This window comes from Ailuropoda melanoleuca, chromosome 13, assembly GCF_002007445.2.
Source record: "Ailuropoda melanoleuca isolate Jingjing chromosome 13, ASM200744v2, whole genome shotgun sequence".
NCBI lineage: Eukaryota > Metazoa > Chordata > Mammalia > Carnivora > Ursidae > Ailuropoda > Ailuropoda melanoleuca.
The window spans coordinates 35,478,788-35,489,779 of NC_048230.1; the positions used below are offsets into that span (position 1 = coordinate 35,478,788).

Here is a 10,992-nt window from a genome sequence, read left to right on the forward strand (position 1 = left end):
CCAGAATCCAAGTCTTTGATCCCCATAATTTGTTCTTTAACAACACTGATGTAGGACCATAATATGGAGCTTGGACGGGACCCATGGTAGCAAGAGAAGGGCTATTTACATTTCAGGGCAGAGCTATCGCTCTGGATGAAAGTGGCAAGAGATGAGTTAGAAGGTAGACCAGGTAAAACCAGGTTTTTAACTGATCAGGAAAGCCTGATTTCAGTGATAAAATGCATATGAGTTCCTGTAATGATAGGTTCTTGTGAGAACCAGGCCTTAAAATTAGCTTGGAACAAAGCACACAGCAGCCAGACTACACCTGTAAATAGCGAGGGCCTTAACGACTAGATAGCGACTGTGTCTCAAACAAACAAAGTAAGATAGAGAACAAGGCCCGAGTTGAGAACATGTTTACTGAAGGGCGCAGGCAGGAATAGTGAAGAGCGTGCTCTCACTTGGAGGTCAAGTCCTTCACCAAACGCCCTCTGATCACCCTGGCCAAAAGGCTACCTCCCTCCCCGCTCCAGCCATTCTCCGAGTGAATGCTTCATTTTCACAGCCCTTCAAGGCACATTCCACGGAGGTAGGACTCTTACTAATTCCTAAAAGTGGGTGGGTCTGGCACACAGTAGGGACTCAATTATTTTAAAAAATGAATAACAATGAAAATGAAAACAGTAAAGCAACAAGTTCTCATTGGAGAATTTTAGAGATCACTGGGGAACCCTCGGCACCAAGAGGGCATTGAGCTGTGGTCTTTAAAAGGACTTAAGATCTCATGATATCCAGCTTCTGCAACCAACCCAGATACAGCTCAAAGGAAGTTCTGAGCAACTCAGGCTGGCATCCAGCCAAGACAGGGATGAGCTGATGATCACGATAAGAACAGGAGAAACCTTCAGAACCATCTTCGTAAAACGTGCCCATACCACTTAAGACAAAGAATAATCATGATAACCGCCCTGTGAATTTCTTTAACCTGTTAACTTCGCCAAGCTTGTCAGGGTTGTTTCCTTTAGCTTGGTTGCTCAGAGGAAATAGCCATACAATTTCTTTTTAAGCAACATTTAAAAAACTGAGTTGAAAGCATGTATATGCATGTATATGCGAGTGTGTGTGTGTGTGTCTGTGTGTCTGTGTGTTTGGGGGGGAGAGGGGTGTGCGTGCATGCGTGTGTGTGCATGTGTGTTGAGGACAAGAAATAGGGGATTTCCCATTTGGTGACCGTTGTGAAAAGGAAAGCAAAATGAGCTTTGGGGAGCTTTGGGGAGCTAGTGGAAAGACAGAGAATTGAGCCACATGGCTTAGTGATAGAAACAGTGGTGCCATCCCTGAACTTCAATAGAAATATCTACTGGGAGCCACATTGTTGGCCCATCCATCCTGTAAGTGGAAGCTCTCTGACAGGGTTCAAGCAGGTGCTGTGATACTTTACAGAGAGGGAAACTGAGCCCTCGTAGGATTCAGATTCACACAACAATTACTGAATAATTACTCTGAGCTTGACACAGCAAAAGAGGGCTTCCTGTTCCTTATCTCACTCAGAGTCACGGTCACTCAGTAGCATAAGTATTCTTATCCCTGCATCATGCATGAGGACACTGAGGTTCAGAGAAAAGTTACTTTCCTAAGTCACTCAGGGTGTTGGGGACAGTCCCGGAACCGGAATCTGCCTCCCAATTCATGATTTCTCTGCAAGACCAAAACACATTTTATTTCAGACTATTGCTTATTAAGGTAATTTGTTTTTAAGGCAGGATAATGTGGAATTATAATTCTTATTATTTTGGTATGATCTTGACATCCAGAAAATGGGGAAACATCATCCCAGCGTCTAAATTTTTCCTACTTCTTTATAAAACACAGCATCATTTGGGATGGAGCAGGATTTATGATTAAGATGTAGATATTACTTACTTAAGAAAAGAATGGGCTAGAATGAAATGGGCTAGAAGTCTCTAGGTAAAGTTACTAGCAATGTTGTAATGCCAGATTTCTGCTTCTCCCTCCCAACTCTAGATTCAGTTCAGTTGTTTGCTCATAGCATAGTTGTGAGCCCCTTTCCTATCATAAACTGGCACAAAACTTTTTTTAATTAGAGAGAGGGGAAGGGGCAGGGGGAGAGGGAGAAAGAAAATCTTAAGCAGTCTCCACGCCCAGCTCGGAGCCTGACCTGGCGCTCGATCTCACAACCCAGAGATCAGGACCTGAGCTGAAATCAAGAGTCAGACACTTCACCCACTGAGCCACCCAGGCGCCCCGGCATAAAACTTTCTTAAACTGATTCAGGAGAAACTGTATAGTTTTATCAGGAAAGTGGTAAAGTTCTTTGTCACTGAGAACTTGGACCGGGGTTGGAGGCTAGGGTGGGAGGGAGAAGAGAACGGAGTGGTCAAAGGCTGTATCTCAAGCAGAGACCTGCTCTGAGCAGCTGAGAAGAAACTCGAGAACGCCATAGAATGTCAACAAAGGAGACACTGTTTGACATTCCGGAGACAGGGACTATTTGGAGAAGTCTGGGCAGCATCTCATGGCTTCTGAGTGAAGCAGGTGTTCCGCGGCTGAATGAAGAGCTCCACCTAACTGTGTCTGAATGTCTTAGGAGGATTCCAGGCAACACAAGGCTCAGGCAGAATTCCAAGGTAATAAGTTGTGGGACAGGTTTTGAGCAAAATAACCCTAACTTGTTTGGGTTCTGTCCTATCCCATTAACCCCCTCTTTCTTTCCTCCTTAGCAATCAGGGCCCACCCACAAGTGCCATCTGACTGCACCTTCTCTCACTACCTGACTGTCAGCCCCCCCGCCCCCCACTCTGGCCCCTCCACACACCACAAAGCTGCACCCAAGCCAGTCTCCAAACACAACGACCCGCACACAGAATCTAGGCCACCCTTTCTACTCTCTGCCTCCTCAGCTTTCGTGTGTCCACTAAAATTTATCTCATCTATAGTCACCAGGAAAGTCAGTTGATTGCCAATGACTTCAGGTAACTCAAGGGCATGCTGAAGAGGGTACTTGTTAATATCATAGGCCACAGGCAATTAATCACTGAATTTCACCAAAGGTATTTAGAGCCTTGTTTGTGGTGTGTCTCAAGTTACACAAAGACAATTTGTATCACTATTACTATACTTATAGTAAGCAGATGCTAGAGACAAGATCAAATTTTATTTTGAAGTTGACATGGGATCATAAAGTTTCAATCATTATGTTGTACCTTCAACATGCTAATGAAAAGTTGAAGTTTGAAGAACTCCCTGCAAGAGTCGTCTCCTTGTTAAAGAGCTGAATTTGAGAGGATATAGCAAAATGACAAAAATTGCTTTGGAATGGGTGAGTGTGACTGAGGCACTTCTATGCATTGAGAAACGGGAACAGATACCCAGGATGGTTCCTTGTTTTGCTGAAAATATTCCCTGTCTTGTGTGTAGCCCAACTGAAATATGCTAAATCATTGAAGTTTCTCCTTGAATCCATACAACGATCTAGAACGCTGAGGACTAAAAGCAGGTCCTACCAGTGCAAGTCAATTAAGTTTGTTTTTTTTTTTTTTAATGCCTGAACTTAATACAATGAGTAGTGTCTGAGAACAGTCACTGTCAGAATTGGGTCTGCTGACCCCTCGAACTTTCTCTCTCTGTGTGGTGTACACGGGGTGGAGTAAATTGTAATGACTTCAATGGCATTCTTGGGAAACGAACCGCCATCCTGACCCTGCCTCGCCTCTCACTCTAGCCACCTCTGTATTAGAACTCCATGTCCTGACAAAGAAAATGGCAGGTTTTTTCTGCCTTTGTCATTAACCACCTGGCAAAATACTTTGAAGCTGGTACAAAGGGGGACTGGAGATTCTGCATTTCCTCACACTTTATATCCCATAATTCTGTCATTGCAGTGCTCAGATTCCCATATTTAATAAAAAAAGGAATTTTAGCACCAACGAAATAGCCACCATCAGTTTCTAGAGAGCAAGGACAACAACATGCACAAAGAAATAAAGAAGTAGGAAGGTTGCAAACGCATATTCATGACGGAATGGAAGGTGACAAGATGATTATGAAAGCGTGGAGGTGTTTTGAAAGCCAGGATTTAGTCCTAAGTAACACCGCTCTGACATGCAGACTGTCCACTCAATCGGCAAGTCTTATCCTCTACTATTTAATGGCAGACTAGGGGGAAAGTGCTCAAAGTAACGCAACGTATGCAACAAGAGATTAATAAATATTTTGTCTAGTCATTTTGAAAAAAGAGGGTCCATAAAATTCTTTGCTTATTGGGTAATCTGAGAAATGGTTAAGATTCAATATAATTAGTTTCTTTATAATCTGGCATTTAGCTTAAAGACAATCATCTTTTAGAAAATGTACCCTTTACGTGGTTGGAGAATCAAAGAATAGATGAAACAAGGGTATGCACCTGAACAGAACTTGAAAGCTTTTCTCTGGATATGTTGAATGAATGATCAGTTCAACGTGGTGTGCCATGGTGGGGACACAGGGCATGGTGGGTTTAGGGCAGAATTCTCACAGCTGTAACTTGTATCCCTGAAACAATTACACTATTCAGAAATAAACTTCCCACAGTCTCAAATTTGTTCAGTTACAGCTTGTATTAACTGAAAAATTCATCCCCCAATTAGCATACCGTTGAAGGTGTTTTTAAAAAGCCTTGTTTATAACAGTTGTTCGCACCGCTGGAATTCACACCGCATGCCATTTCAAATAAAAACCTTTCTTTTTTCTTTTGGCAGCAGAAAAGGGCAGAGTCACACAGTAGCTCTCGATTTATGACCTGAGCTTTCTTAGTCTCAGACTCCCACAGTGTGTGCCGTTCCCTTTAAGGAAAGAGGTTGGAAGCATTTAACAAGGAGACAATTCTATCTCCAAATCTACCTTTAATTTGAAATCATATGGGCATTTGATTATAATAGGTCCCATTCTCATGCCTCCAACGATCAGGTGAGAGAGTGAGGACCCAGAAACCTTGAGCAGCATCTTGTGTTTGTCAAGTGTCACTTGATGACAAATGGGACAGGAACCTACAAGAATGATATATGGTGTGGGCAAAATTTGTGGAAACATTTTACATTCAACATTCCGGTAAGCATTTTGTCAACCTTGGGTCACATCCTGAAATTATACAACTGTCTCCCCCAAAACCCGGTTGAGGACGAAGGAGGGGATGTAACTACTCAAAGCAGATCTGAAGGACGAGTAAGCAGAGTGGCTGGGGGCGTGTGGATGGACGGAGAGAAACTCCTGCACGCCTTACAGGATTTTTTGGCTGAAAGCTGAGTTCATCCTTGCAGTGGTCCACCAAACAAAGTGTTTATTGTGAAGTGGGCCTGATCCCTGGAGAAGAAAAGTGATTCCTATTGACTGGAAGGAAATTAACTCTTTCCTCCCTTTTTCAGGGAAGGTGTTCGATAAGTACTTTGTGATTAATTTCCTCGGTCTGTTTCAAGGGGGGTGGGTCTCAATGTCAGCAACAGTATTGACTCTGTAATTTCTCTGCAGCGCTGGCTGGGATGTCTTTTCTCCCCCTTATCCTCCCTTCCCTCATCTAGCACAGGCAGGTTACGTGGAAAACATATTCTAATAATTACGAAATCAATATATTGGGCAGCAGTGACTTTTTTTTTTTTTTTAGAAGTAAGTAAAGACCATTTAACATTGAAATTTTAAAACTTCCTTTCAGGCTTGAGCTGGGAAAACCACTGGCCTATTCCAGGGATGATAAAAGCAATAGGAACTGTAGGTTCTGTCTAGATCTTTTAAAGATCGAATTTAGAGGGGAAAAAAATGATTTTGCCTGCGGATGGCTGTGAAAGCATCAGGACTACACTGTAGAGCTGGAGAGAAAGGTCCAATTGTAGTATGCTCCCTTTAAGAGGGAAACAAGATTAGAACTTTGGCAAATTTTCGGCTTCTATTCAGAGGGAAAGAGAAGAGATGGCAGTGTCCAAAAAAAAAAAAAAAAAAAGAGGAAGAAAGAAAGAAAGAAAAAGGATGGTTGTCATGAGACAAAAGCAAAAGCAATTTTATACCTTATTGAAAGCTTACCTGGGCGTGGTTTTAACTCCTCTGGGGTTAAGAACATTTTTTTTTTGCCCTCTTAAAACTAAAGGAGCTAGGGGAAAGGACTTGAATCGGAGAGAGTGTCGCTGTCGGTTCTGTTCTGTCCTGGGAAGTGCACGAGGAAGAGAAAACGTCCGGGGAAGAGAGAGGGTGGCTGGCACTGAAGGGGAGGGTCTGCGGCAACCCCTATGTAAGTTACATGTCAGCATGAAGGAAGCGACGCTTCATAGCATCCTTAGAAAAACCATCTGACTTCAACAATTAGAAGGCTTATAACCCTGCTAGACAGATATCCAAATTCTATTTTGCCTTTCTACGTTATAGATTGCTTTGCGTTCCAAGCGCCCTCATGCCAGAAGGGTCTATAAAATTAAGACTTTTGTTTATGTCAGGTCAGGAAAGGTAGTGAGGCTTCATTTGGGATAATCATAGTGTTTACCCAAGCCTTTTGCATATATAAAAATGTTATTTTCTCTAATTGCATATTTTGTTCCTATAATGACTGAGTTGAATTCTAAACTGAAATGAGTAATCAATACTGAATGTCTCTGTCGTTCAAATGAAGTCTTCGCCATTTCAGATGGCATAAAATTGCTTCAAATTTGGCAAATTGCTATAAAGATGGAAATTAAAAGCTAAAGCTAAGGCGTATTTAATTTTCTTTTTTTTTTTCAGGTTTTAACTGAAAACTGAAATCAACAAATAGCAACAGAACTATTACTAGTACAAAATCCACCTGGATGCCTGAAGGACAAAGGAAAGAATGAGCTACTACGGCAGCAGCTATCCAATCGTAAACGTGGACCCCAAATACCCGGTCTACCCCCCGGAGCACATCCTAGCTGAGAAGAGAAGAGCCAGAAGACGTCTTCTCCACAAAGATGGTAGCTGCAATGTGTACTTCAAGCACATTTTTGGAGAATGGGGGAGCTATGTGGTTGACATTTTCACTACTCTTGTAGACACCAAGTGGCGTCATATGTTTGTGATATTTTCTTTATCTTATATTCTCTCCTGGCTGATATTTGGCTCCATCTTTTGGCTAATTGCCTTTCATCATGGCGATCTGTTAAATGATCCGGACATCACACCTTGTGTTGACAACGTCCATTCCTTTACAGGAGCGTTTTTATTCTCCCTTGAGACCCAGACCACCATAGGTTATGGTTACCGCTGTGTCACCGAAGAATGCTCCATGGCAGTGCTCATGGTGATCCTTCAGTCCATCCTGAGCTGCATCATAAACACCTTCATCATTGGCGCTGCCTTGGCCAAAATGGCAACTGCTCGAAAGAGAGCCCAAACCATTCGGTTTAGCTATTTTGCCCTCATAGGCATGAGAGATGGGAAGCTTTGCCTCATGTGGCGCATTGGTGATTTCCGGCCAAACCATGTGGTAGAAGGCACAGTGAGAGCCCAACTTCTCCGCTACACAGAAGACAGCGAAGGGCGGATGACGATGGCGTTCAAAGACCTAAAGTTGGTCAATGACCAGATCATCCTTGTCACACCAGTAACTATTGTTCATGAAATTGACCACGAGAGCCCTCTGTATGCCCTTGATCGAAAAGCAGTGGCCAAAGATAACTTTGAGATTTTGGTGACATTTATCTATACTGGTGATTCCACGGGCACGTCTCACCAATCCAGAAGTTCCTACGTTCCCCGAGAAATTCTCTGGGGCCATAGGTTTAATGATGTCCTGGAAGTTAAGAGAAAGTACTACAAAGTGAACTGCTTACAGTTTGAGGGGAGCGTTGAGGTCTACGCACCGTTTTGCAGTGCCAAACAACTGGACTGGAAAGACCAGCAGCTCCACATGGACAGAGCGCCTCCAGCCCGAGGATCTGGCCCGTCAGACACTCCGGTCAGAAGAAGGTCGTTTAGTGCAGTGGCCATTGTCAGCAGATGTGAAAACCCCGAGGAGACCACCACCTCCGCCACGGACGAGTGTAAGGAAGCACCTTATCAGAAAGCTGTCTTGACTTTAAACAGAATCTCTGTAGAATCCCAAATGTAATTCAAATTGTGATGACCCGGCCATCCCTCAATCGTTTGACTCTGTAGCCAGTCACCTTAAGGCAAGTAGTTACAAGCAGGGCTTTTAAGGAATGGTATAGTTACATTCGATGGTGATGGGGGAGAAGAAGAGCTGGTTCAGTCTGGTAAAAGATCATCTAAAAATTCCATAGTATCCCATGGTTTAAACTTTTGTGTGTGTGTTAGCAAATTTGGTATTAGGGAAGCTATTAAGAGCCTAATGGATTAATTTAAATTTCTCTCCTCTTATATCACACACTTCCATCTTTAATTGGAGGTATCGTATTCGGTGATGGAGAAAGAAGGGAGGATATTGGTGTAAATCAAAGTAGGAAGGTAGGCAGTCAGCATGAATAACAAATTTTTACATGTATCAACATTGACAGTAGTCACCTAGAAAAACGTCATGTCTTTCTAACCAAGATACGCTAGCTAGGCATCTGGTAGATTGTCACGTTGAGATGTTTAACCGAACTTACCTGGCAGGTTCGATGCTTGCCCCCCTGGTGTCTTGGTATTGGCAGAAAGAGGTAGAGACTAAGAAATAGACACGCTGCCTCTTGCTCAGGTTAATGACCAATGAGTGCTAGAAGCTGGTTTTGTTGGTTTTTGGTTTTGTTTCTAACTCCTAAGGCAGAAGAGAAGTTGACCTTATTCAGAGCAGCATTTCTCTCTCAAATGCCCTGGAGGACTGCAGCAAAAGGCTTTGATGGAAGCACAACAATAAGGCAACAGTGACATTTGTAGTTTCTTGGGCAAGGGGGCTTCCTCTGCCCACCCCTCATCTTCTCCAAAGGCAACATGAAGAAATAGGATCGCAGAGATGGGACGAGGGAATAGAGGGCAGTGGGAACCATTCTCAGACCACTGGGGAGAAGACCCCATGCTGTCCTGAAAGACTGCTGCGGTTTGCTGGCTCCGTAAGGGATGGAACTACCTTTTTTGAGGAGCGGGGAGACCTGGGGGGCTCAGCAAGGGGAAAGGCATTGCTTTGTGCCCAGAAGCAGTTATGTATGTTTCCGGTCTTGGTCACTTTACAAGACATAAATGACTTGAATTCTAGATTTTCAGCAACTCTCCCATTGAACCTGGAACGATCATTTAAATGGAAAATTTTGTGAAATATAATGCAGGTGATTTTTAGACACATTATTAAACAGATAAGCTAAGTGTTATGGAATTGCTTAAATTTTAAGAAGTAAATTTGTATGCTCTATTTCTGTGTTAAAAGATGTTAATCATGATTACTTTAAGCCCAATTCCCTATGAGCAAAGTCACTTTCAGCTTTATAAATTGAACAATTATTAGCTTCATTCAGAATTATGTGTTTCTTTACTCGCTTTCTTTTTTTCTTTATCTTTTTTCTTTTTTTTTTTTTTTACATCATTGCTGATCTGGCAATAAGTATATGCCACAGTTTTTCCTTTGTTTATTTTATTTAAATACATGTACACACAAATTGTTTTTCCTGTTTCTGGAAAAGCTCTCCCCCCATTTAAATTAAAGCTTACAAGTAAATTGAACTGAATCATAGAGTCTGCGATTACCAATCAAAATAAAATATGTAGGTATGCAAAGTGTTATTCTTTCGTTTTTCTTCTTTTTTCTTTTTCCATTCTCCCTTCCTTCCTTTCCCTCTTTCCTTCTTTTGACTATGAGCAATGAGGTTACTTTTTTAAATGCACGTGTGCAAATCTTTTATTCCTGTTGTTTTATGAATAAGAGATTTGTTCAAGATCCCGGGTTGTGAAACTGTCCTGAAGCTTAATATCGGAGATCTAAAGAATGCAATATTTTTTTCTGTCTTGCTTCAGAAATGCAAAACCCATTTTTAAAATTACACATGCGTTGTAGATTTGGACTTTGTAGTGGCAATTACAAAGCTCAATTAGAGTACCACAGTCTACTGAGTAGAGATCAACCACACTACAGCAAACCCAAATGCCCTTCCCCCGACTTTCTAAGTTTGTTTCACACACATCGAGTTTCATTTCACTTTGCTTTGCTTCCTGGACTCTGCCAATCCATGACTCTGGTTTTGTTGGTATCAGAATAGAAGCGTCAATGTCCAATAATTACATTTCCCTGTGCTATGTGCTTCCACCAGCAAATCCTCTTACCCCAAGGATGTAAAATCCACGTTCCCATGTCACATTTATCTCTAATTTTCTGTTTATAGTTATAACACACTTTCACACCCCCGATGAGTTACTTAATAATAAAGATCTTAAAATAATGCAGAAATTGTGTGCATTTGCCTATATTTCAGGTTAGTGTGAATGCTTGTCGACGTGGCCAGCATGGGGTACAGGGCACCCAAAAATGAGATTGCTGCCTCACAGAATTAGAACGTAGGCAGAATTATAAAGCATTTTTATGGGTTTTTAACAGCTTGTAGAACAGCTATATCTGAATTAACAGTTGTGTTTCTGTGAGTTCTGCAAGAAGGCTCCCCGCAAAATATTTCTAGTTTCAAACGCTCAGTCCGTGATGAGAAGGAGGCCAAATATTTTTTTTTCCCCTGGTGGCAGCTATTTTTTCTCCCTAAAGATGAAATTATTCAGTGGACTTAATTAGATGGGAATCACATTGTGGCATCAAGGCATTCTCCACCGTGTGCTCGCTCTGCCTGTGAACTGGGCCCTCGAAGAGGGGGGGAGCACCAGGAGAGAGGAGGAAATGCTATTTCAGGTGCCCCTGGTTCATCAAGCACCCTTGGGTGCTTTGCACACATACACTTTGTTCCCACAACAAAACAGTGGGGTGGAGATTTTTAATTTCCGTATCATCAAATATCTTATTCTTTGCTTCATCCTAACTAGCCAATTCCCAAGTGGGACAACAATGTACCAGAAAAAAAAAAATATATATATATATATGTA

At 42.2% G+C, this 10,992-nt stretch overlaps 1 protein-coding gene across 3 annotated transcripts in view; it reads left to right on the forward strand.

The window, feature by feature from the left end:
• KCNJ16 (potassium inwardly rectifying channel subfamily J member 16) overlaps nucleotides 1–9,705 on the forward strand; it is an 80,209-nt gene extending 70,504 nt beyond the window's left edge. For 2 of the 3 annotated variants that reach the window (XM_034641378.1, XM_002924219.4), the window contains exon 3: nucleotides 6,745–9,705. In XM_034641378.1, the coding sequence (XP_034497269.1) occupies nucleotides 6,833–8,089 (1,257 nt within the window). In that variant the 5' untranslated portion in view covers nucleotides 6,745–6,832 and the 3' untranslated portion in view covers nucleotides 8,090–9,705. Of the gene's footprint in view, nucleotides 1–6,134; nucleotides 6,260–6,744 lie in introns of those variants that run through there. The other variant, XM_034641379.1, reaches the window with a different exon arrangement.
• Nucleotides 9,706–10,992: the final 1,287 nt, after the last annotated feature.